General features: G+C 40.2%; 1 protein-coding gene across 1 annotated transcript in view; it reads right to left on the bottom strand.

The window, feature by feature from the left end:
• LOC131233135 (GPCR-type G protein COLD1) overlaps positions 1-26,699 on the bottom strand; it is a 41,792-nt gene that overhangs the window by 5,806 nt on the left and 9,287 nt on the right. The window contains exons 4-7 of the mRNA XM_058229739.1: positions 20,836-20,956; positions 12,699-12,828; positions 9,449-9,527; positions 7,801-7,889 (exon numbers count right to left, since the gene is read on the bottom strand). Coding sequence (XP_058085722.1) covers positions 7,801-7,889; positions 9,449-9,527; positions 12,699-12,828; positions 20,836-20,956 — 419 coding nt within the window. The remainder of the gene's footprint in view (positions 1-7,800; positions 7,890-9,448; positions 9,528-12,698; positions 12,829-20,835; positions 20,957-26,699) is intronic.

Genomic DNA, 26,699 nt, shown 5'->3' with positions numbered 1-26,699 from the left:
AAAAAAAAATCTTCGTGCAGTTACAATAAAATTTCAAAAACCCATGAACCTATTCAACTCTTGTCCAATCATCTTCTGTAAGTAACCAAACATATGCTTTATCACGCGCTACATATTCATGGAATGCAAGTTTCAACTCCATAGCTGAATCCAACATTTCAAAAGTTAAATTCCAACACGTACATACATCTAACCTCAACGCTTTTTGAGACTTAATATTCAAACGTTGAAGTATATCATTTCATACAAAGTCTTGAAGGTGACCCCCTTGTATATTTAACACTCTCTTATATTATTTATTGTGGGATCAATTGATTGTAGCCCTTCTTGTACAATCAATTTAGTATGTGAGCACAGCATCGAACCTCGAATATTCTTCCGCGAAAAAATAAATTATTGATCGCCTTAAATTGGTTCTGCAAGTAAGAAATCACACTATCATTTGCAGACGCATTGTCTAATGTAACTGCATATATTCTCTTCTCGATGCCCCATTCTAGAAGACAATTATATATGCAATATGAAATAACCAAACCAATATGGGGGAAAGATGGCGAAAGTTTAAAATTGTCTAGCACATATTCTAATCTGCATCAACGTATTATGCAGTCAATAACATGTACCCATTCCTTGATTGGACACTATCCACAAATCTGAAGTCAAACTTATACATAAGACTGATGCTAAAAAAGCTTTCATCTTTGCTTTCTCATTTAAATACATCTTCATGCACTCTCTTTGCACCATTACACGTGAAACCTTCTCAACTTTAGAATTAAGGTATTTGCTATATTCAATCAAAACTTTGCTATCTAGAAATTTCAATGGTTTCTCTTCGACAATAATTATTCTTGCAAATTACTCTTTTAGCTTTTCTTTCCCAAACTTATGAGTCATGATGCTAGCTTAAGAGTGGTCCCCTACATATGGAGAAAATGAAAGCATTTGTTGGCCTCCACTCGTGGTTCTTAGTCTCATTGGACAATTTTTTATGTATGTGCTAGTGAGAAGATGTCCCCACGAAATGCTTGCCAAAAGTTATTTTGCAATGCTTACATATAACCTTTGTCCCACCACCTCTCATCTCTTCATAAAATTCATCCCACACCATTGACATTTTCATCCCTTTACCCGAAGCTGAAGAGTTTATGTTTTCCATCACATCTCCCTCCACAAGATGAGATGTGGTCGACGCACTATTACTGGGGTAATTGGGACTTCTTCACTAGTCATCTATAAATATAAAGATAAGAAACACGTGATATTTAGTAAATTCGATTCCACAATCTAAATGCACAAATCTAGTTATCCACAAATCTAAATGCACAATTCAATTCCACAAATCTAATGATTAGGGATTTCATCACATCCCCAATTCAATTCAAATCCCTAATTAGAGATTTGATAAAATCCTTTCACAAAATCAAATCCCTAATTTGGGTTTTTTTATTAAAAAAAAAATTAAGAAAAAGAAAAAGGTGTGGAAGAAGAAACCGTGCGAAGAGGAGGAAGAAGAATCGGGAGGGAGAGGAACAGAGAGAGAGAGAGAGAGAGAGAGAGAGAGAGAGAGAGAGAGAGAGAGCATACCTTGAGAGGGATAGAGATTGAGGTGGCCGCTTGCGTGCGCGGGTCGAGATAGACAAGAGGGGGGGACGAGGTCACAAGGGAATGGAGATGGAGGTGGCCATTTGCGGGCAGGTTTTGAGAGGGAGATGAGGAGGGATTTTTTGCATGGAGAGAGAGAGGGTTTCAAACTTGAGAGAGAGAGAGAGAGAGAGAGAAAGGGAAGCGAGCTTTACTCGTGGCTCGAACAGGAGCGGGAGGTGATATGAGCCGTCCTTAATCCTTTTAATCCAACAGTTCTTGGCAAACTAGTGCAAATGGCGTGCAAGACATGCGCGAGTGAAAATTTCACATATTATATATATATAAAGAGCGAGCCGAGTCGAGCTTCAAGCTTCGAGCTAAGCTAAGCCAAGCTACCTGTTGCTCGACCTTGGCTTGTTTTTTAATAAGCCGAGTCAAACAGGCCTCAGCCCATCCCGAATCCCCCTTTTGGGCCGAGGCAATCTAAGCTAAACCAAGTCAAGTTGAGCAAGCTTTTCGAGCTAGCTTGGCTCATGTACAACTCTAATCTTGACGCCAACACCTTGGCCAAAATCTTGCATGGCCCCACTATCAAGCTAATGGGTCCGAAGTCTTTTAATTGTTCTTCCCCTCCACTTTAGGAATTAGGGCAACAAAAGTCGCCCCAAGCTCGCCAGATAATTGACCACATTCATAAAATTTTGATATAAAGTCCATAACGTTGTTCTTCAGGAAAGAAAAGCATAGGAAATACATCGGGGTCAGGCAACTTGTCACCACACATGGAGTCTAATGCAACATTTACTTCTTCCAAGATACCCACTTCAAGCAACCTGGCATCCTCAGATGAGGGGTGTTGGAACTGGAGATAGTCTAGGCATGGTCTCTCTCATTAATCGGCAGAAAGCAATTTCTTATAGAAATGGACTATTACATTGCAATTTTGCTTCTTATCCAACATACGTTTTCCATCCACCAAATTGAAAAATCCTATTGGTCCGAGCTCGAGCACTATCCATGTTATGAAAAACTGTGTATTTTTGTCCCTTTCTTTGAGCCAAACCGCTCTAGATCTCTAACACCATCTACTCTCTTCTTTAGCCCGATTTGCATAATTCAACTGAAGAGTTGCCCTTCTCACTCTATCTGTCAGAGATAAAATCCCACTCTCCTTAATAACATCAAGTTCATGAATTTGTTCCAACATTTTATCAAACTCCACCTCTCGAATCCCAAGAGTTTCCTTCTTCCAGCTATTTATCTTATTCTTCAGAAGTTTAGGTTTCCTGACAAACTTGAACCCTGCATATCGTTCCACAATAAAAGGAGTTTTTCCACCAGTCTGAAACCAACTATTTGAAACCCTCCATCTTAAGCTAGGCAACCTCGAACCTAAAAGGTCTCAACCCTCGATTAACAGCAGTAACATCTAGAATTATTGGGCAATGATATGATACAATCCTAAGTAAGGTTTGGTGAGAAACTAATGGGAATTTTCAATTCAATTTGTCAACACCAAAAATTTGTCCAACCTTAATAAAATTGAAGTTTGTTGCCCGTTGGTCCAAGTAAATTTTGCCCCCTCCAAAGGAAGATCCACCAAGTCACTTCGAGCCACCCAATCTGCAAATTTCGACATATTGCGTGTTATGCGACTTCCTAAAGATTTCTCATGGCTAAATCTGATAACATTGAAATCCCCACGAACGAACAAAGGTTCATTCCATCTCTACCTAGCATTGTCCAGCTCTGCCCAAAAGGAATTGCACAAGCTATAAGAGCAAGGACCATATACTACTGTGAACATCCATTGAAAACTAGAAGATATCTCGCAACATGATTGAAACAGAGAAATCCCTAGAGAAAGAATCTACCTTCTTCCAAATATCAATGTTCCAAGCAACTATGATACCTCCAACAGAACCATTCGCGTTAACGACAACCCATTCCTTGTTCCCAAACCCCCAAACAGAATCGATCAAACCTTTGTCCACTGCCTGAAGCTTAGACTCCTACAATGTGATGATATTTGCCCTTAGACTTCTTACATAATTTCCTAACCTAGGTCCTTTTAGAGTTGCATCCTAGCCCCCTGACATTCCAAGATATGATTAACATTGAGAACTTGCTTTCCCCGATCTAGCCCTTTTTCCTGATGTAGGATGATGAAAACAATCCTAAGATGCAAGATGAGAGATCAATTACATATTAATTTCAGCAATCAATATATAAAATCAAACATATCCACATAATAGATTCAGAAATTCAGATTTATAACACAAAGATCCTAGGTTATCACATACGTGGTGCACGAAAATATAAAATCATTCAATAGTGGCCCACTTGGAAGTAGGAACTTCCAATCTAGCATGGGTAGCGCAACAATTACGTGAATAGACAATCATGCAAACAAAATTCTGGTTTGGGGAAAGTTTCACAAAAAAAAAAAAAAAAAAATTCATATTTTCATTAGGGTTTTGTATTCATGAATAGAGATTTAGTGATGGGGGTTTTAGGGATTCAAATGGTCTAGGGTTTAGGGAGTTTTGGAGGGAAATCAAAGGAGGGAAAACCACAAACGGGGGCTGACACGTGGCTGCCCGTAGGGACGCACGTGCGTGCTTGCGCGCGTGTGCACGTGCAAGTCCACACGTGGCTAGATAAAGGGAAAGAAAGAGAGGGAAGATTGAGTAGGGTTTTGATGGGTTTAAAAGGTTGTAATGGAAGGGGAAGGAGGAAGACAGGAGAAGAAAAGTAATACATTTTGAAGAAGGGAAAGAGGAAGCACCTTGGGAAATTTACCATCAAACAAGCTTCTACCCTTCCACAATTCAATTGGAATGGAAGATTTCTCACAAACCCCAAAATACAAGGAGGAAAATTCCTTCACACAAGAAAACCCCTCTTTTTTCTTCTCAATAACTCCACTAGGGTTGGATGTCCACCCCCCTGTGCTTTTATAATTAAAAATTCTGAATAATTACAACTATGCCACTCACTTAAGCGAAATGGTCAATCATCCAAAATAAGAAAACTAAAACACTTATTATCAATCTCATCCATCAAATAAATCCTTTATAAAAAAAAAAAACATAAATGAAGCAAGATCAGAGTCCAAGGGACCCAAATCTAAAAGATATGGTGACCCGATGGCCTAATTGACAAGATCCAATCGGATCAACACGAAATTAAAATCATATGACTAAAATGGTCTCCTTAGTAGCCCACATGCATCACCCCAAAGTAAGATCTTCCTGATGCACGTCCGATGCATGTGAGGTCCTCAAAATAGCCTGGCGGGCCCCATCTGGAGCTCGTCTCCCATCCACGAGGAAAGTTGCACTGATGTGGGTGGTCGCCTCCATATCTGGTGTAACTGAGTAGGTCCTCTGATGTCCTCATCATTTCCTCCACTTGCTGTTCCACCCATGTCATAGTTAATAGAGCACTCGAGGTCGTACGAACCCAAGGAGATGAAGCTTCAATCATCTCTTCTTAAGCACGGCACATCGCAACCTCCCAGCAATCTGATGCAGAGTTTCTCTCCTGGCATCCTTACGAGTTGCAGTCCTCCATCGTTGATCGAAGAGTGTCTTTGAGAGGCAATTCTAACTGGCTTTCCCGCAATGCAATGAGAATACCACCATCCTTTTCTTCTTTCGCATGTTACCTCAAAATCAGGTTGGAGGGAATTCTTCGAAGAAGAACAAGGGTCTGGGACTCCCATATTTTAAAGGAGGTCGAATTGACATGTCACGTGTGGTGGATCCACATGTTTGGTCTCGAATTGGCATGTCACTTGAGGTAAATTCACTCGTTTGGTCTGTTTGATGTGGCATAAGCAAGTCATGTGCAGAAGATGAGTCAACATCCACACGTGTTTCCATTGCGGGTTGAACATCCCTTGCTTTTAATGAAGACTCCTGCCACATGTAAAGAGCATGGGCCTCTTGAATATCTGATTGAAGCTTCGAAGCCCCCTCCATGTTCCCTAGAAGACACGTGTCCCAAGCCTAAGTCGGAATCTCTGTGAGGCGATCACCACAGCCAGCAAAGAGGTTCGGAATCCGAACCTCCATTCGAAATGAGGTTTGGGGAGGCACACCTATGTCCCAGTGATCCTACAACGCACCGAAGATCATGTGTTATCCCCTCAGCAAATTCAATCTCACCTATACCATCTTTGTCGCTCATAACATGGCACGCATCCCCCCTGTGAACTAAGGGCCCATTTGGCCAACTGCATTAGGTGGGATTAAGGTGGATGGAATTGTAAAAGTAATAATAAATGTATGTGTAAGGTATTGTTCCTGGATTGGGTGTATCTCATGTTTTCCAATACCATGTTTGGAATGTATGCAATTAAAAGTAAATCCCGGGATTTCCTTTCAAATTACACTTGGGTAAAGGAAAAATTCATCATCCATGGGATTTGGAAATCCCATCTCACACTTTCCAACACAAGGCTCATTTTCCAAAGTCTATAAAATTAATTTTAATCCCATCCCACACTCCTTCCAAACATGCCATTCCCAATCTCGAGGTGGGATTAGCCATGCAATCCCATTTAATACAACTTAATACCACTGGCCAAACAGGCCCTAAAGCACCTACAAAGCAAAGTAATTGTGCTCCAACAGCCAACGTCTCTCTTCTGCCATTGTTGTCGGATGAAGGAGAGGCCTCCCGATTCCTCCAAATATCGCCCCAGCGAAGAGGAAGACCCCAAGATCTCATCAGGATCTAAAAGAGCGCTCTTCCTTCTCACATAGACTCGGGCTACCTCTAATTCCTCTCCTTTCTCAGTAGCTCCATCTATGGCCATCACCTCTCCCAGACAAGAGGCAGCCGCAACGAAAAACTCTCACGACCACAACTCCAAGGGTATCCCCCAAATGAGATACCACTTCTGCTCCCTTCCAAAAAACGAGAAGTCCTCCCGCTTTCAGATCTTCCTAATCAGCCTGTCTTGTGCATGCCACCCACAACCATTACCAATTCGAGATTCCTCTCAAGGAAAACCCAAATCCAGACCACAACGTCCCCGATAGGTCTGATCGAATCATCTTCCCTAAATCATCCACACCAGTCTTCAAGATAGGTTTTGATTTGGGGAATGGTTATATTAAGGTCTGTTTCAGCAACAACCGACCACCAGAGCAATTCTGTAGCCTTTTGGAGCACCTTCGGACTCACCCTCATTTGTTTTCTACCACTAATATCTTCCACCAAGTAGCATTCGTCATCCTCCACTTGTAGATCCTCCTACTAGCGGGATTGAGGAGCCACTCCCATGATTGCATCCCTATAAGATGAGGGTTTTTCAACCTGGTCCTGTCCACATTACTTCCCTCCATGATTTGGATCTGACTTCCTTGCCGCTACTTTCACAGATTTTTTCTCCTAATTTTTCTTGATACCTTCCTTGATTTGGAGTTTTGGGCCATACCTAGCTCTTTGAGCCAAAAGCTTGCTACTGCTGAAACTTTTGCCATGGAGGAGCTTAATTGTGCAGGCTAGCTCTTCCTCTGATCCCATCTAAACGAAGGCAAATCCCCTTGGCTGAGATGAAAGTCAACCTCGACGGAGAACTACCTCCATTACCGCCCCAACTCTTCCGTACACACATGAGAAGTTGATGGGTAACCAAAACTCCGAGAAGCCAATGACGGAGAGAGTCGGAAAGGAAGAGATGTTCCATTTTTTACTATCATGCTTTGCCTTTTTACCTACTGTAATCTAATCGCGATCCTCCAAACCCTCGTTCCTCCTTCCAAATGTAGCTCTGATGTTTCCTTGTTGCTGTTTGTTACGATCACTCTTAACTCATCCTTCTTTCCTCTCCTACCACATCAATGTTCTATTGGATTCGAAAATGATCTGAATCCTACAAACTCAAATCCAGATTCTTCGGTGGGGTTTTCACTGGCAGCAAGAGCAGGACACCCTTCTTGTTTCTTGCAAAAGTTTATCCGAAATTGCTGGGATAAGGCTAAGATGTCAACAACGATCGAAGAACCATTTCATCTCACTAGAAAATATAAATATAAAAATCCTGAACTTGATCAACCATGGGCAGATAAGGCAAATAAAATCGAACCAAAGAAGCATAATGAAAACCCAACAAATAGATGAATAGAAGGTAAGCTAATTAACTCCAATAGTGAGGGAATGTGACAAGCATTCTTCCACATAAAATCCAGAAAAACAGACCTTGGCTTGGCGAAGCTCATAGATCTCCAGGAATAGCTGCTTCGAGAGCTCTTCTAATGCTTGTACTTCAGCTTCCATGGTTTTAATATCTATGGAATATCATGGAAAGAAAGAATCAGAGAAGGACATAACTCATGATCAGAAAATAATATAGTGAAAAGCTCAGCATGAAAAGCTTCCAGCTGCAAATAGAAAACAACTGCATATACTTGCATGAAAGAAGTTAAACATCTTTGATCTTTTATTATGAATTATCTACATAAATCATAGCATACATGCACACTCATGTGTGAGTTCAGACACCACCAAGGAATAAAAGCATACATGGATGTGGTCATCCCCACGATCACCAAAATTTACCAGCTTAGGAAAAATCATGAAAGTAATCTTCGATAAAAAGATCACCAAGTCCTGGAAACCCACCCCACCAACGTAATGATGTATCCTTGATTTGGGGCATGAATTATATAAAAAGTGGAGAAAACAAAACAAAGAGGTTTACTATGTTTCATTCTCATTTAGAAGCTTGCGACTCAGCCTGATAATGACCTAGAGGCAGTGTAAACCTCATATAAACCCATGATACCCAAGTCCTTCAAATCCTCCCAATACCCTTGTCAGATATGACAGGACATGGGTATGGGGATCCATCTCCTACATGGCTCAGCAATGCTTTCAAAATATGGGTATGCAGAGACACTAAGAAATATTTTATATTAAAATGATTGAATTTTATAAAACATCTAAAAGTAACTAAATTTTAAGTGTTTTTTGTAATAAACTTACTAGCATGTTAAGTAAACAGCCAGGTCCCCTTACCCCAAGATTTGGGGGTTGAGTGGGTCCAAAGATATGGACTTGTACAGCCACCCATAGACCCAGGTAACATGGTCAACAACATGGTGGCACCTCAACAAACTAGGCCAAGTTGAAGTGCTGGACTTCAATCTCCTACTGAGGCAAGCCTTGTACAGAAACTCCAAACACTTGTCCAGCAATGCGGAGACATAGTCATCAAAGTGGAATCGATGCAACCATTAAATTTAGACTCATTCATGCCGTCTATGTGGATGTAGAAAACATTAAGACCTGGAAAACTCAAGCCTACATTTATACAAGTGATGCTAGAATAATTGTAATGGAAATGTAAATTCACACATCTGGAATCGATTTTATCTCCCAGTCATTGAGAAGATCATTCAAAACAAATGCACATCACTTCGCCCAGAGTCTAGGTCCATAGGACAGGTATCAGGTAGCAGATGAGACTACGACGTAGTGTCATTCATGGCATGCAATGTGTTCAGGACCATAAATAGCAACAATGCTCTGGTTTACCTAACAGATGGTAGCAATTGATATCGATTGAAAGCAAGCCCAGGTAAATATTTCAAAATCACATTCATCTCTGAACATCAGATACACAACCATAGCATGCATCTTTTTTTATAGACAGTATCGCTTAACAAATGAACATTCCAATGTGACTTGTACAGTTAACACAAGGATAGTGTGCAAGTGACAAAAATAAGAAAGAGTACTATTTAAGGCCAAAAGATAAAAACCTGTGAAAGATAGTTGAGGTTCTTTAAGATAAGCGGAATAGGTATCATTTATAATTAGCATTAAAAAGAAAACAAAAACTTACCCTGCTCCTTTTGATCATCCTGCACAGAACGTACCACTGTTCCAACTATACGCTTTAAGAACGATCTAGCCTTCAGCTTCTGCAATAAGAATTTCTAATAAGCTATAGGGAAGCATGGCAGAAGCGTCTCAGAACTTCAACAGTGATCATTTCTAATTTCAAAGTGATTAGTGAAGAGTTTTCATTTTCAGACCCCTAAAATAATTGATACAGAGATAAATAATATATTTTAGAGGATGTACCATCAAGAACGACGAGCACTCTACACAAGATTATTGGATTAACATCAGCCATGCAGCCATTACTTACAAACTCTACTGGATGAATCATCCAATAGAAAGAAAACAAACTATAACTATAAGGAATGTACTTTATGCGTTTGACAAACTATTAAGTGGGAATATCAAGAATCAAATGCATTCATGTTGCTTTTTTTTTTTAAGAAAGGCAGCGTCAGTCAAGGAATTCTGCAGAGATAAATAGCCGAGGGAACATACAACGCATTGCTTCAAAACTTCAAGGTTTAACCAAATATAAAGCAGATGGATTTAGGGTTTTTCAACTCTTTATAAAGTATTTGTATCATTTTAAAGCATCTTTAAAAAAAAAAAAAAAAAAGACTCTACAGAGATCAAACTCCCCCCAAAATATATTACTCAGACCAAATGCCCCCTCATCTTAATTTTCATTCTACAAAACCCATACCTATTGCAACACCATCAAGACGCAACCAAATATAAAGCAGATGGATTTAGGGTTTTTCAACTCTTATAAAGTATTTGTATCATTTTAAAGCATCTTTAAAATAAATAAATAAAATTAAAAAAATTAAAAAAAATTAAAAGAAGAAGAAGAAGAAGAAGAAGAAGAAGACTCTACAGAGATCGAACTCCCCCCAAAATATATTACTCAGACCAAATGCCCCCTCATCTTAATTTTCATTCCACAAAACCCATACCTGTTGCAAAACCATCTAGACGCAAACCCCTACCGTAAACTGCTGCAAATTTTAGATATAATTTTCCAAATTTGCACTTCTCAAAGATTAAGAGGGAAACCAAAAAGACTTTCTAATATATTCGTCTCATGCCTTAGGCTTTGCTCAATCACTCTATACCAAAGTCTCATAGTATGGCTCATAAGTGTATTCCAACGATAGTCAGGGCAGCTATGTATGTCTCCTTTATTCTTATAAATTGGTACCACAGTACTTTTCCTTCATTCATCTAGCATTTTCTACAATCTTACAATCTTGTTGAACAGCGTTGTCAACCAGAATAATACAGTATCCCCATACACTTCCAAACCTTTATTGGTATACCATCTGGTCCTAGGGCCTTTCCAGTTTTCATCTTTGTCGAAGCTTCTTTCACTTTAGATATCCTAATCTTACGAAAGTATGTATGATCTCTAAAGTCATTTGAGTTTATGGTTCCTTCTATCCCTATGCTCTCAGAGTGGTTGTCATTTAATAAACTCTGAAAATACCTTCTCTGCCTTTCATTGCTCTCATTGTCCTTTACTGGTACCCCGGTTATCACTCTTAATGTCCCTATCCTTCTCTCTCTCATTTTTTCTAGTCTGAAAACATCGTTTCACCTTGTCTTTGTCCCAATCTATTGTAAAGGTCACGTTATTTAGTCCCTTGCCAGGCTTTGAAGCATGAATGTTTCTCATGAATAGCTTTTTGTACATCGTCATTCCACCACCAAGTTTCCTCATATGATTGACTTTTCCCTCCAGATTTCATAAAACATCCTTTACCACTTTCCGAATGCACTCATCATCTCATTCCATATAACATTTACTTTTTTCTCGACATTCCACTTTCCTTCATTTCTGAATAACATTGTCTCTCCTTTAAATTCCACCACCTGGTTTTTGGACACCTATTAATTTCACTCATTTTCTTCTATCTCTTAATATAAACATCCATAACCATTAACCTATGTTGCACTGTCAAACTCTCTCCTGGCATAACCTTCCAATCCTTACATATTGATCGATTTGTTTTCCTAAATAGAACTAAATCTATTGGCTTGTATTATTGTATTTCTCTTCTTAACTATATATTTTGTAGGAAAAATCAAAAGCTTATGGTTGTCCTATCGCAGAGAAATCTTTGTTATGGGTGAAACTCAAGAGACCAATGGGGTGGAATACAGAAGCTAAGAAGCATGGACCCCAGTTCTAGAATAAAAACTAAGCACGCAATACAAAGCCTCAGGTCGAGTGCAATTCCTCTTCCTCTGGACTCCCATCAAGATACCTGCAAAGTACATTCGAGAGGTGCACTTTTTTGGCACTTAGCACCCACATGTGCCAACATGTGAAAGAAAGAATCTGTTCATCAGATGGACACCACAATATAGATGGTTTATATCAAAAATTAGGTTAACCGGTACTAGGGAACACATATGTTGAACGAGATTGTTGGTTTGTTTCTTCCAATCGTCCGATTCTTTTATACCCATGTGGCCCACCTAACGATCAAGCTGGCCTGATTTTTTGGTAAGGCATCTAAAAAGTTGGGCACACCTGATGAAAGGCTTGGATTTTGCATATGTGCCAACTGCCACATGGTACATGTGAGCAGCAAGCACCAGAAAAGTGTGCTTGTTGCACTTTGCAATGACATGGAGAGAGGTCTTCACAGTAAATAGATGAACATGCCACCAGTGTGCTATTCTGGCCATTCATCAGTTTTGGCCCATCATGAAAATGCTGATACAAAACTCAGACCATTCCACTCATCAAGCAAGCTACACATGTATGCTGAATGATTGTTGGTCAATTTCTTTTCTATCCATCCATTTCCTTTGTGCATGTATCGCCCAGCTTAAGAGTGTGCCGTCCTGGATTTTGGGCCAGGTGAACTTCAAAGGTGTCACCGCCAAATGAGTGGCAATGATCTTACAAGACGAGTGGTGCAAATTTCCATTTAAATCTCAAACACATGTTAGGCTGAACAGCAAGAGCTGAGGTTTCTTTTCCTTTTATTTAAACTGTAGGAAATGGTAATTTTGGAAAAGATAATTGATATCTAAGCTAAGGTGAGGGGAGCATTTTGACAATTTATCAAAAGCAGGGGGTTTTGCAGAATGAAACCATAATGAGGGTGTATTTGGTTCCTATGTTCTATTTCAGGGGGGCATCTGGAAATGTTCCCCTGTAGATGTTTGTATTATTTTCGACTTTATATGGACATCTTTATCATTTTAATGCAGGAAGCAGTTAGATGTGTTAGTACCTCCTCTGACCCTTGAATGCGCTCTATCTCCATCTGTGAAAGTATGATTTTCTTTTTCTTTGTGATACAAGTCTCTATCGATTGCATCAATTGTCTTTCCAAGCCTTTGATGTCTGTTTCCTCAATCTCCCTACCACATTCAAAGAGATATGCTTAAAATTAGGACATCAAGAAAATAAAACAATTAGCAAATCTACTCCATCAATGTGCTATCCATATTAATTAAGGAGATCAGTTCATAATCCCAATTATTCATCGCGTGCTTAATTATAACCATCACAATGATGCTAGTAGACAAACTTATGTAATAACAAAAATTAATCAGGATAATTCCCTGGAAGCAATTAATGAGAAGTTGACCACCTTGACCCCAGCCACCATGTTAGTGGGATATAAAGGTGTCATTGTGACCAGTGTTCGAAATATCGGTATCGCGCAATGTATCGCACCCTTGGGATACAGATACGTATCGGTTATCGCACGGGATATATCGTTTGTATCACATAGTTTATCGCACTTTTTGGGAAACATGGGGAAACATTGGGAAAATGGTTGAATTTTTTAATGAAACTTTGGGGATTGTTAAAAAGGCCCTTAATACACACTTTTAAATCATAACATCTCAAAAAAAAGATGCACATAATAAATTTCCTTTGTATAGGATCCTAAGCTATGTGATGTTTAACTGAACTAACGCAATTATATTTAAATTGAATGTATGATATTTATAAATATATCATAGTCATATTTATAAATATATCATAGTCACATTTATAAATAAATTTCCTTTGTATAGGGTCCTAAGATTCACATTTTTTTTCAATATGGTCTTCATCTGTTCTCGCACATCCTGTGGGCACTTAAGGTACTAAACAAAAAATGAAGCAGATAAATAGCTCCAGTGGACCACATCAAGCTGCAGTGATAATGACACCAACCGTTGAAACCTTTCTAAGGGCCATCGTGATGTTTTTTTTACCACTCAACCTATTAATAAGGTCATTCAGACCTGGATGAAGTGAAAACACAAATTTTAGCTTGATCCGACACTTCTCCAGCTCTGAAGAAGTTTTTAATGGTGGAGGTTCAATCCCCACTGTGGTCCATTTAAGCCTCGAAACTACCTCAATTTTTGGTTCATAGCTTAAAATAATCATATAAAAATTATTAACGGTATGGATAAAATACTTACATCACGGTGGACCCCACAAAGGCCTGCCCCAGACGGATTACCGTCCGGGCGGGGGTAGGACGCAATCCGCGTCCCTTCCGCGCGTGGGGAGACGGATTGGCTACTCCCCCTGACACTGGCCTCATGGCTGGTGGTCAGTGCTCTATGGGCCCCACCATAATGTATTTGTTTCATCCATTTCTACAGATCATTTTATGGATTGATACAAAAAATCATAGGGATATAAATCGCAAGTGAACCACACCAAAGGAAAACAATAATGATTAGATATTCACCATTAAAATCCTCCTAAGACCCACTGTACTGTTTATTTGACATCCAATCTGTTGATTGGGTCCTAAAGACCCAGATGAAGGGAAAAAATAAATATCAGGTTGATCCAAAGCTTTTATGGCTCCCAAAACGTTTTTATGGTCAACGTTCATTCAACGTTGTTTCCTGTAATGTGGTCCACTTGAGTTGTGGATATGGTTCAATTTTGGGCTCAACAACTAAAATGATCAGTAAAAACGGATGGACGGCGTGGATAAACCACGTGTAATCACGATGGGCCCTACAGAGTTTACTCAGTAAGATAAGAGCGTAACTCAGTACGCATTTAACATATGTACGCCCGTCACTGACGGTGCACGAGACGTCACCAAGTTACGTGGGTCTCACCATGATGTATTTTTTCTATCTACACCGTCCATACATTTGAAGAGATCATTTTATAGCATGAGCCAAAAAATGGGTCAGATGCAGAGCTCGAGTGGACCCCACCATAGAAAACAGTGGAGAAAGGTTTCAACGGTGGAAATCACTATCACCATTGTTTCCTGTGGTATGATCTTAGATTTTTCTAAAATTTGGGATCAACCCTTGAATTAGATGGGAAAACGGATGGACGGCGTGGATGGACCACATACATTAAAGGTGGGCCCAAGTGAGTTTACTAAGTACGATAAGAGCGTACTGAGTAACGCACTACGACCAGCCTTTACCCCATCCGCGGAAGCGGATTGCGCACTGTGTACTGAGTAAACTCTGTGGGGCCCACTATCATTCATGCATTTTATCAAATCCGTCCATCCGTTTCATCATATAATTTCATGGCTTTAAACGAAAAATTAATCATATCCAAAGCTCAAGTGGAGCACACTACCTGAAACAGTTTGAATTGAAGTCTACCGTTGAAAAGTTCTTGGGGGCCCACAGAAGTTTTAGATCAAGATGATATTTGTTTTTCCATTAATCCATGTCTTTGTGATATTATGAACAGTTTGGATGACAAATAAACATCATTGGGGGCCTTATAAATATTTCAACGGTGGAAATCAATACTTCCACTGTTTCTTTTGGTATGGTCTACTTGAGATTTTGATATACTTTATTTTTGGGCTCAACCCGTAAAATGATCTGGAAAAACGGATGGACGGCGTGGATGAACTATATGACGTCACAATGGGCCCTACAGAGTTTACTCAGTACATAAGAGCGTACTGAGTCATAAGAGCGTACTGAGTGACTCAATACGCAATCCGATTTCCCATCCGCGCCCCTCTTTCACTTTCCCTCTCCGTTTTTTACCCCCGTCCACGCAGTCCGATCCGTCTTTCACGCACGAAGGGTTCTCCCCTCAGATCTCGTTCCAGAAGGAACATAATCGTCGATCTGGCCTGATTCCTTGCCAGAATCTCCGAGAAAGAGGGAAGTTGAAGAAAATGGCAAGATTTCTTACCTGTCGAATGGCCCACCTCCGATCACCGCTACAGCCAGGTACTCTCCGATTTCTTTCTTCTTCTTTTTTCTAATTCAAATTTTTTTGATTCTCCACAACCCGGATCCAATTTTTATGGTGTTTGTGGGTGGTTAGCTACAGTGGGACTCGTAAGTCCCCTGCAATCTACCCGTGACTGTCCGTGCGTCGATGTCCGACAATAATGGAGAGAAAATCGCGCGATATCGTCGATATATCGACTGATATCTGGATTTTGGATTTTTTGGTATCTTCCGGGGGTTATCGCGAGTGTATTGTCTCGCAGTGGTGCGATAACGATAATATCGGCCGATAGCATCGATATTTGAAACACTGATTGTGACTTTGGGATTTATGTAGCCGACCCCAACTAGTTGGGATAAGGCTACGACGATGATGATTGTGACTTTAGGAAATCTCATGTATGAAGGTATAAGACTGAGATTCACTCAAACCATAAAAGTCATTCTCCCCTATCACAACCACAATTTTTTAATAGGTGGTTTTACTAATACCAGATAAACATAACAAGAAGAGTTAAGCCCAATGCAAGTGACCCTCTCATCACTTATAAATCAGGCTACCCATAACCAAACAGGGAATGGGGAAAAAAGAAGAAGAAGAAGAAGAAAGAAAGAAAGAAGGAAAAAGGGGATCAGAACATTATCACAACCATCTACAAACACTCCCAATTTCCCCAAAGATTTTCCTTGGAGCAGCCTCGGAAGTGCCCAAATGATATTCATATGGAAGATCCTTCTTTTATACCATCAACCAACTATATGGTATTCTAAAAAATTCTGGCATTTCTCTCCTTCCACAACAAAGATAAAATCCATCACAGCACATCTCCCAAAGTGATTCTTTAAAGCCATCGAAAGGACAAGCTAACTATTCCACCACTGCATCTATAACCAAGTGGTCAACCGATTCCTCATCATTCTTACACATGATAAACATATTAGGGAAGGCCATCTTTCACTTTTCCACCTTATCTAGCATAAGGATATTGGCAGTAGCAACCCAAGTGAATGCTTTAACCCTCTCTTTTTCTTCTTCTTCTTCTTTTTTTTTTTTTTGGGGGGGGGGGGGGGTGTTGGGCTTCCATACCTTCGCACATGGAGGAGATGAACCTTCCTGTGTTGTCAACCCCGAGAAGAAAGATTTAGCCAAAAAAATGCAGTTGTATGACATTCTCCGAACTTTCCTTTCTTCCAAAATGTCAACATGTGCCTCCGTCGGTTTGCTAAGGAGGTTAGCAAAAAGCCTCGATTCCGGATTAGATAAATTTCTCATTATCCTCACGTTCCAAACCACAAATCCCCCCACCACCTCATAATGATCCTCAATCCTCCTTGTCTATGGCTAGGTTGAATAGAACCCTATAAGAGAACTCTAAAGATTCATCATATAACCAGACATTCCTCCAGAAATGAATTCTGCTGCCTTCACCAACCAACAATCAAATGCCCTTCCCAGTTCCCAACAATATTCAAAATGACCATATCATGAGCATCTTATTGTTTGCTCACCTTGCTAATTTCCTTCCACACAAGGGAGCCCATTGCATTATTGCCAATGCTTGGAAACCATCCCCTTTCCAGCATGCCATATTTTGCAAATAATGCAGTCCTCCATAATGCCTCCAGCTCTTCCCCAAACGTCCACCACTTGTTGTCAGCAGTGCCCAATTTCTTTCCCTCACATTGCCAATCCCAAGACCCTCCTCCCTTACAAACTTTTGAACCTCGTTCCAATTAACAACATCAAACTTATTTCCTTCACGCAGAAAATTTCTTTGAATCCTCACAATTTCCTTCAACAGTAAAGAGCCCCTTGCACTAGAAAAACACCCCCCTTTGGGCATGCCATATTTTTAAATAATTCATTACTCCATCATGCCTCTAGCTCTTCCCCAAACCTCCACCACTATTTGCTTAGTAGTGCCCAATTTCTTTCCCTCACATTGCCAATCCCAAGACCATAGAAAATTTCTTTCAGTCCTCACAATTTTGAAAGTCACAGCAGCAAGTAGGGGTGTAGACGGTTGAATACGGGTCAGATACAGATACAGATTCAGATATTAACCAAAGAAGTTGGATACAGATATTATCCAAGTAAGTCAGATATAAGTTAGACAATAGGGTAATTGGATATCCAACTAAATTTTTTTTAAGGTTATCAAATATCCAACTGATATTTAATTAAAAATTAAAAATTAAGTTAAACACCTAATAAAATCAAGAAAAATGCCTAAAAATAGAAAAAACAATTTTCACCATAGATACATACCAACTAAACTAGTAAAAATAGCAATTTCTGTAACATAATTAGCTAATATCAAGCTACAAATCCTAAACATTTAAGCAAAAAATTACCAATTTTGACAAAAAATAAAAGTGAATTAACGACAACGGTCCATATTAACCTCATCACCCATGTCAATGTTAGTCAGCATAGTAGAATTTTATATATCATATATTGGTATTTAATATTTTATTCAAAATATTATTAGTAGGGTAAATAATCAGGTAAGCGGATATGGATATGGTAATATATGTATCCGATCCGCTTAGAAGTTGAGTAATCTGATAATCAGGTAACTGGGTTTTTTTTAAAAAAAAAAATTGATAGGGTAAAAATCCCGTATCCTTATCTGATTTCTAATGTCATATATGTCAGGTAATCAGGTAAACGGATATCTATTGCCAGCCCTAGCAGCAAGCATTTTGAAAAGACAGAGGAAATAAACCAAGAGATTTGAGAAGCGGCTTTTTATGAGAATAATTTTTCCCTCGAAGGAAAGATACAACCCTTTCCATTTATCAATTCTTTCAACAATGGGATTCCCAAAAGAAGCAGTATTCTGCTTACCTCCAAGTAGGAGCCCCAAGTATGTACACGGATGATCCACATTTACATTACAATCTCCTCACCAAAAGTTGAACCGCATCTTCATCTACAGCCACGACCCACCACGGCCATGGCACTTTTCTTTTTCTTTCTTTTTTCTTTTTTTGAACAATGATGATATATATTAATCAGGCCGAAGCCAAAACTTACAAATATACAAAAATAATAATCATAATAATAACCCTAACCAAAGCTCCCCCGAAAGAACAAGAATACAAGATTGGAACATCTATGCTTCCCCCCATCCCTTCATGTTAAGAATTGCCCTATTGAAAACTTGCAACGGTCCACTCATTTTGTTGAAGCAGAGTCGGTTCCTTTCCCACCATAAAGCTCAAAGAGTCGCTAATAAACTTAAATGTCATACCCTTTTCCCTTCTTTCCCTATCCCCCCATCGTGCCAAGCAATGAGACATTCGAGAATCATCTTCGGGAACACCCATAGAACCCCGAAGAATTGGAGGAGAAGACCCCACACCTCCTTGGCAAATACATAAGGAATGAATAAGTGATCAGTGTGTTGTCAAATGCGACCGCATAATCACATACCATGGCTCACATTGCTTATGCCATGGTCGCATACGCCATGCAAGAAGTATGCCATGATTATGCAATGGCATAATCACATAATCATGGCATACTTTAGTATGATGGCATAATGGCCAGCAGTCAAGTTTCTTGTAGATTGTAATAAGTTGTAACTTGTAACTTGTATTGTATGCATCAACTCATCAAGATTCAAGTTATTAATACAATTTCTATATTTGTAGTTTTCAATAATTAATTCTTTCTTAGTGTAACTTGTTGATTATTTAAATTTGTTTTGTTATATATAATATAATATAACTCAACATATACATGACCTAATAGTCAAACTACAATGAAATAGGTAAATAAACCCAATCCAATCACTTGTAGTAATTATACATAGTTTTTCTTAATTTTTTAGAATTTTTTTCTATTTTTACCAATTTTTCGATTTTTAAATTTTCAAAAAAAAAAAAAAAAAAGCCATCAGCCTAAGCGATCACTTATGCGATTATGCGATGGCATAAGCGATCAGCCCAGGCTGATGGCTTATGCGATTTGACAACATGAAAGTGATCTGCAGATTCTGCATCTTCGAAGCACATCAAGCAAACGTTTGGGAGATGCATGTTTTGCTTACAAAGATTGGCACTTTTCTTATCTTAACCCAAAGATCTAAAACCACTTCAAACATCTATGGATGCTTTGCAGATTGCTGACTTGTTCCTCCACCAATGCCTTGCATGACATAGGAGTGTCATCAGCGAATTGAAGATGCGAAATCTCCATCTCCAGATTTCTGACCGAGTCCCTTAACCAATAACCATCTTGACGCCTGAGGCTCTCGACATCAGCAAACTCAAAGCTTCTGCCACCACTGAAAATAGTAAAGGTGGCAACTCCCTAATGAAGGCCTGTAAAGCTAGAAAAGGAACCCATTGGTGAGCCCTTCACCAAAATCAAGAACAAGGCTATGGAGACGCACGCTAACATCCACACGATCCAATTCTCCCCTAACTCACCAAGAGTGTAGGCTAGAAATCCCAGTCAACATGATCATATGCCTTTTCCATGTCAACCTTCCACAAAATTCCAACCTTGCTGCTTTTGGCCCTCATATCAAGGAGCTCATTAATAACCAAAATGCCACCCAAATTCTGTCTATCTGTTATAGAAACCCCTTTGAACAGCATATTACAGAAACCATGGCTTCACAAAGTCTGAAAGAGAAGAAAGTTTTGCACAGAAACCATGTGAGGAAGGGTTTACACTTTACACACACCAAACACCAATTTAGCATTCAACCATATAAACAAAAGTAATATCAGATCAGTGGCACACAAATTTGCAAATTCAAAGTATATTATTTTGTCAATTAGAACCAAAATTATTCTGGAATGAGAAAACATTGCAGTTTTTACATCTGATGAATCACAGGAATGTCATGAAAGCTTTTAGCTATTCTTTTCCATATAACGATAAGATGGCCGTTTAGCACCTAGGAGTCTTATACAGCTGACTCTTTAAAGCATGGAACGTATTACTATCTTCTTGCAGCAAGTAAAATTCTACAGGAAAGGAGCAAGCTACAATCACATATGGATTATTTTAGAGTGAACTTTCAGGAAAAAGAAAGTTGTATTAACACGATATTAAGATGTTGGGTGGAACATATGGCTAACTAGAGGATACATGCCCAGCTAAGCAATTCATCAATCAGGATGTTTCATTAAATGATAGAGTGGATGGTAAGTAGTATCTACAACCTGATGAACAGTGATAAATAACTGTATGGTAGATTGACAGCTCCAAAACCAGATAGTACAGACATGACAGTCACCCCTATCACTCCAATTCTGCTAACCAACTGAGGCGTCGTAAAAAACCCTGGAGACAGAAGTGGTCAGCATCTAGCCACTAGGCAGAAGGATCTTGTATAAAACAAAGCTGGAAAGTGGGATTCCTTTTATATGAGGCACCATAACCACAAAATGGTAAAAGAATTTGGAATAACCCACTGTGAATTTAGGTTATAGTACTAAGGAAGAAACGTGCATTGAAATTAAACAATGATGAATTATAAGGTCCTTCTGATCAGCAAATGTAGAGTTTGCTGGTGTTTGCAGATGCACACGATTATGTACATGTGGAGCTCATAGTTTTGGTGACCCAACCAATTGGTCCCATTTTTTATAGGGATACGCAGAAAATCTCCCAGATTGGAAGATTCTAAACCTTCAATATTTGACCTTCTCTTCATTGAATGTGAATCATTGCAATATTTTGTCATAGCCATCTGTTTGCAGACCACCATATCAAAGGCTCACAACTTCCAATGCAGGCATTAAACATCCACAGCCAGTACATCAGATCTACGGTTTGGATCATTGACATTTGGCCCACGTGTAATGAATATGGTGCATCAGCAAACTATACCATTGTTGATGAGCAGGACAATCTGATCCTCTTCACCAATATCAAAATGAAACTGGATTTTCTTTTATCAAAAAGAGTGGCAACGAATGCAAGTTGCAAACATTGATATTGCCATCAGTAAAATGGACAAGAGGGACAATGGAGTTAGATGCCAAAGGATGAGAGAAAGGCCTCTAACGAAATCAAGTGCATAATCCCGCGTTAGCATGTCGTGTGATATCTGGTGCATGTGTGTTGCATGATGCGTGCAAGAGGGGGATGAAGGATGGAATTCAATCAAATATCCTCAGCACACCTTTTTAGAATACAAAATGCGATTCAAAGCAGTGGGACACCTCTCCCCTCTGTTTTGAATTATTGTAAGTACCTCCCCTCTGCTAGAGACATGAGAGGAATCTACCAAATGACAACAATACCCTCATCTTGAAGAGTTCGCTTTGCCTTCTTGTGGGCCCACTGTTGTGTGTAAATGGTATTGATGAGGACACAGGTGCATTCAAGGTGTACCAACGAAGAAAGCGCCAACCACAAGTGCCGTCCTTGTGGATAGGCGAATATTGAGGAGCTGAAGACCTTTCACATGTGATTGGACATATAGAAGACCCCACTTAGGGAAGACACATGTGAAGGAAGATTGGAGAAAGAAGACCGAGCGCACAAAATTTCCCATACTTATGTTATTTGTGCATTTTTTGACTTAGTTAGGGGTCTTTTAGTAATCTTATATCTTTATTTGCTTATTCTAGGGGTATTTTAGTAATTTTATGTCTTTATTTGCTTATTTAAGTGGGGTAAAGCCCTAAACACGAATTTCAACTATTGATGAATGAAAAGCAAACCCTTTGGTTGCCTCCTTCCTCTCTTCTCTCTAATGGTGCTTCTTCTCTCCCCTTGATCTTCTTCTTCTAATTTCTTCTTGTGCCCCTCCAACTTCCTCAAGGTAATAACTTTCTTTCTTTTATTTTTTGTTTTGGCTAAGTCCTCTTCGATCAAAATCTTGAGAACCGATCTAAACCCTAAATCCCCAAATTCTCAAATCCCTAATCCGAGAAACTTCTTGGTTCTTCGGACTAGTGATCTTCATTGATCGATTGGGTGTGACCATGCAAGATCGGGAGGTCTCATCCTCGCCGGATCCAACCTAAGTAGTAATTGAATTCCATACTCCATGGTTGTAGTGATGGCCCGCTCCATTGCATGTTTCCTTTATGATTTTCTCAATTATGATGATTATTGTTAGAATTTTAGATCATTTATTCCTTTTATTGCTGTTTAATTATTTCCATGAGCATGCATCATAATTAGGGCTGTCCTACGTCAAATTTGGTATCAAAGCCTAGGCTTGCATGGTTTTTGTCTAGATCGAGTTATCAAATTAGAGTTTTGATTTTTAGGTTTAACTTAGGAAAGTTCTAGGTTTAGAAAGTTTTCAATTTTAGAAACTTTTCAATTTTAGAAAGTTCCTAATCTGAAAAATTTTCAGATTTGAGTTGTTTCCTGTTTCAACTTAATTGTGTCAGTTCATAGTAGTTTTGCATTCATCGCATTCATCTTGAAAGTCATAACACCTAGTAGTCTAGTTAGGTAGAGTTTGGTTCAAGTCTTCATTGTATGCCCACGAGAAGAGGTAGAGGTTTCGGACTTCAACCTACCATGAATAACGAGCAGTTATCTGAGCAACTTGCTCAATTGATACAAAAGATAACCGCCCTAGAAGCGGGTCAAAGGCGTGAGTTTGCCCGCCTTGAGAACCAAATTACCACCACCATGACTAAGGTGGAGCAACTAGAGGCGCCCCAAAAGGAAAACCCCGCTGTAGGGGAAGATGTGCACTCCCAAGTGGAAGGAATCATGGAAGAACGTGCTGCCACACGTGGTGGTAGTGAGGATAGAGATCGTGGTAACAGTCGTGGTGTGGTGCGAGAGGCACGAGCCACATGTGGTCATTAAGACTGTTATGATCCAGATGAGCGTGCGATGAAGAGTGTGAGAGTTGAGGCTCCAAGTTTTGATGGACGCTTGGATCCCAAGGCATTCCTTGACTGGGTTGCTGACATGGACCACTACTTTGAGTGGTATGACATGTTAGAAAACCGTCAAATGCGGTTTGCTAAGATGAAGCTTGTGGGTCAAGCCAAGCTCTTCTGGACCAACACCGAGCGTAGGGTAGAGAGAGTTGGTAGAGCCCCTATCACACATTGGTATGAGATGAAAGAGAAGTTGAAGGAGAAGTACCTTCCTCTCTCATACCGTCAAAGCTCCTTGACCAATGGCAATCCTTACGCCAAGGGTCAATGCCTGCGCGGACTACATCGCTAAATTTGAAGAGTATGTGATGCGATGTGATATCCGAGAAGACCCTCTAGTAACGCTCTCGCGTTTTAAGACGGGCCTTTGTGCGGATCTTCGCGAGCTTATTACTCGGCCCTTAACGGACTTAGATGAAGCATATCAAGTCGTGCAGGAGTTAGAGCAGTATCTGAAGGCTCCTGTCTTTCGTCGTTTTGAGTCCCGAGACTCCAATGCTAGATCTAGTTCCCAAGGAACTAGACCTAATATTGGTAATCAACCTAGGGCACAGGCGACCATTCCGCCTAAGCCTAGGGAGGACAAGGGCAAAGGGGTTCTTGGTGCCGGTCCTAGTAACATGAGCCAAGTGAGGTGCTATGAGTGTGACAACCTTGGTCACATGTCTAATCAGTGTCCTACGAAGAGCCGTGGGAGAGCCTTAGTTATAGGCGAGTCCGACGAGGGTGGAGATGACTAGGGTGATTATGAAGTTGAAGAGTATCACCCTGAAGGAGGACTTACTGATGAAGAAGAAGTGAATGGAGAAGCAACGCTTGCAGTAGTCAGGCGTGTGTTAGCTCAGTCTAGAAGTAGTGCTGATTGGCGTCAAAGCACTATCTTCTACACTATTTTCGAGTGTGGTGAAAAGAATTGTAAGGTGATAGTGGACAGTGGAAGTTGTCAGAATGTGATTTCCACTAGCACCTTAGATCGCTTAAAACTGAAATCCACACCTCATCCAGACCCGTATAAAGTTTCTTAGGTTGACAAGACATCCCTACCTGTCACCCAGCAATGTCTAGTCCCCATCGAGTTTGGGTCATACAAAGAGTCCCTGTGGTGCGATGTTTTACCTATGGATGTGGGACATGTTATCCTAGGTAGACCGTAGCTATTCGATAATGATGTCACGATCTTTGGCCGTTCGAATGCGTGTACTTTTATGTATAATGGTAAAAAGATCAAACTTAATCCCATGCCACCTGAGAATACACTAGGGAAGAAGAAGGATGAGAAGGCAAGTGAGCCTAGAGAAATGGGGAAATCCAAACCTAAGTCTTTACATATAATCATCGCAAGAGAGTTTGAATATGAGGCTAAGGAGGATTCTATGGTGTATGCCCTTGTGGGTAGAGTTATTAAACCTGAGGTTCCATCAGAGTTGCCGTGAGGTGACCTCGGTCCTGAAGGAATACGGTGATGTATTTCCGAAGACTTACCGAATGAGTTGCCACCTATGAGGGACATACGATGCCATTGATCTTGTCCCAGTGGGTCTACTCTACCGAACCTTCCTCACTACAGGATGAACCTTGCAGCATGCCGAGTTGAAGAAGCAAGTTGATGAGCTTCGCAAAAGGGTTTCATCCAAGAGAGTATGAGCCCGTGTGCTGGCTTGCATTGTTGACGCCAAAGAAAGACGGCACGTGGCGCATGTGTGTGGATAGCCGTGCCATAAACAAAATTACTGTCAAGTATAGGTTCCCTATACCTAGACTTGATGATATGCTTGACATGATGGCCAAGTCCACTATATTCTCTAAGATAGACCTCAAGAGTGGATATCACCAAATTCGTATACGCCCAGGAGATGAGTGGAAGACGGCGTTTAAGACGAAAGATGGGTTGTATGAGTGGTTGGTCATGCCCTTCGGCTTGACTAACGCACCTAGTACTTTCATGCGGGTGATGACCCAAGCTTTGAGGCCGTTCATGGAAAAATTCCTAGTGGTGTACTTTGACGATATTCTTATTTATAGTACCACTAAGGAATCACACCTTGAACATTTAAAGAAGGTCTGTAGTGTCCTTAGGAAGGAAAAGTTGTACGCTAATCTTAAGAAATGTGCATTCATGTCTAACCAAGTTGTGTTCTTAGGATTTATAGTGTCATCTGAAGGGATGCAAGCAGACCCTGAAAAAGTCAGGGCCATAGTTGAGTGGCCAGAACCAAGGAACATTCATGAGGTGCGAAGTTTTCACGGCCTAGCAACTTTTTATCGTCAGTTCATTAGGGGTTTTAGCACGATCATGGCTCCCATTACCGAGTGCATGAAAAAGGGAGAGTTCGTGTGGTCTAAAGCCGCCGTCAAGGCTTTTAAAGAAATTAAGGGTAAGATGGTGGAAGCTCTTGTCATGCGTCTACCTGACTTTTCTACAGTCTTTGTAGTAGCGTGCGATGCGTCTGGTGTCGGTATAGGTGGAGTGTTGAGTCAAGAAGGACACCCAGTGGCCTATTTCAGTGAGAAACTGAATGAGGCAAAACAAAAATACTCCACTTACGATAAAGAATTTTATGCGGTAGTGCAATCCCTGAGACATTGGCGACACTACCTCCTACCGCAAGAATTCGTTTTGTTTTCTGACCATGAGGCTTTGAGATATTTGCATTCTCAGAAGAAACTCAACCCAAGGCATGCCAAGTGGGTAGCGTTTCTTCAGGAATATTTGTTTGTTTTGAAACACAAGGCCGGGGTTGAAAACAAACCAGCGGATGCCCTTAGTAGGAGAGTGGCGTTGCTCAACTCCTTGAGAGTAGAGGTAGTCGGATTTGAGCAACTGAAAGAAGAATACCCAATATGTCCTGATTTTGGGGGTACTTACGCATCATTCTCTAGTGACCAGCATATTATGGGTGAATATGTTCTTAAAGATGGCTTTCTTTTCAAGGGAGACAGACTTTGTATTCCCGTATGTCCCTTCGTGAATTCCTCATCTGGGAGCTTCATTCGGGAGGGATAGGGCCATTTTGGTCGTGATAAGACCATTGCCCTCGTGGAAGATCGTTTATGCCAAGCCTCAAGCGAGACGTAGCCAAAGTTTTAGGGCGGTGTCGACTTATCAACCGGCAAAGCAAAGAAAGCAAAATACCGGCCTGTACACCCATTGCCCGTGCCACATGCTC

Source organism: Magnolia sinica, chromosome 18 (assembly GCF_029962835.1).
Source record: "Magnolia sinica isolate HGM2019 chromosome 18, MsV1, whole genome shotgun sequence".
Lineage (NCBI taxonomy): Eukaryota > Viridiplantae > Streptophyta > Magnoliopsida > Magnoliales > Magnoliaceae > Magnolia > Magnolia sinica.
The sequence above is the reverse complement of the archived record's forward strand: the minus strand, read 5'-3'. Positions and strand labels throughout refer to the sequence as shown.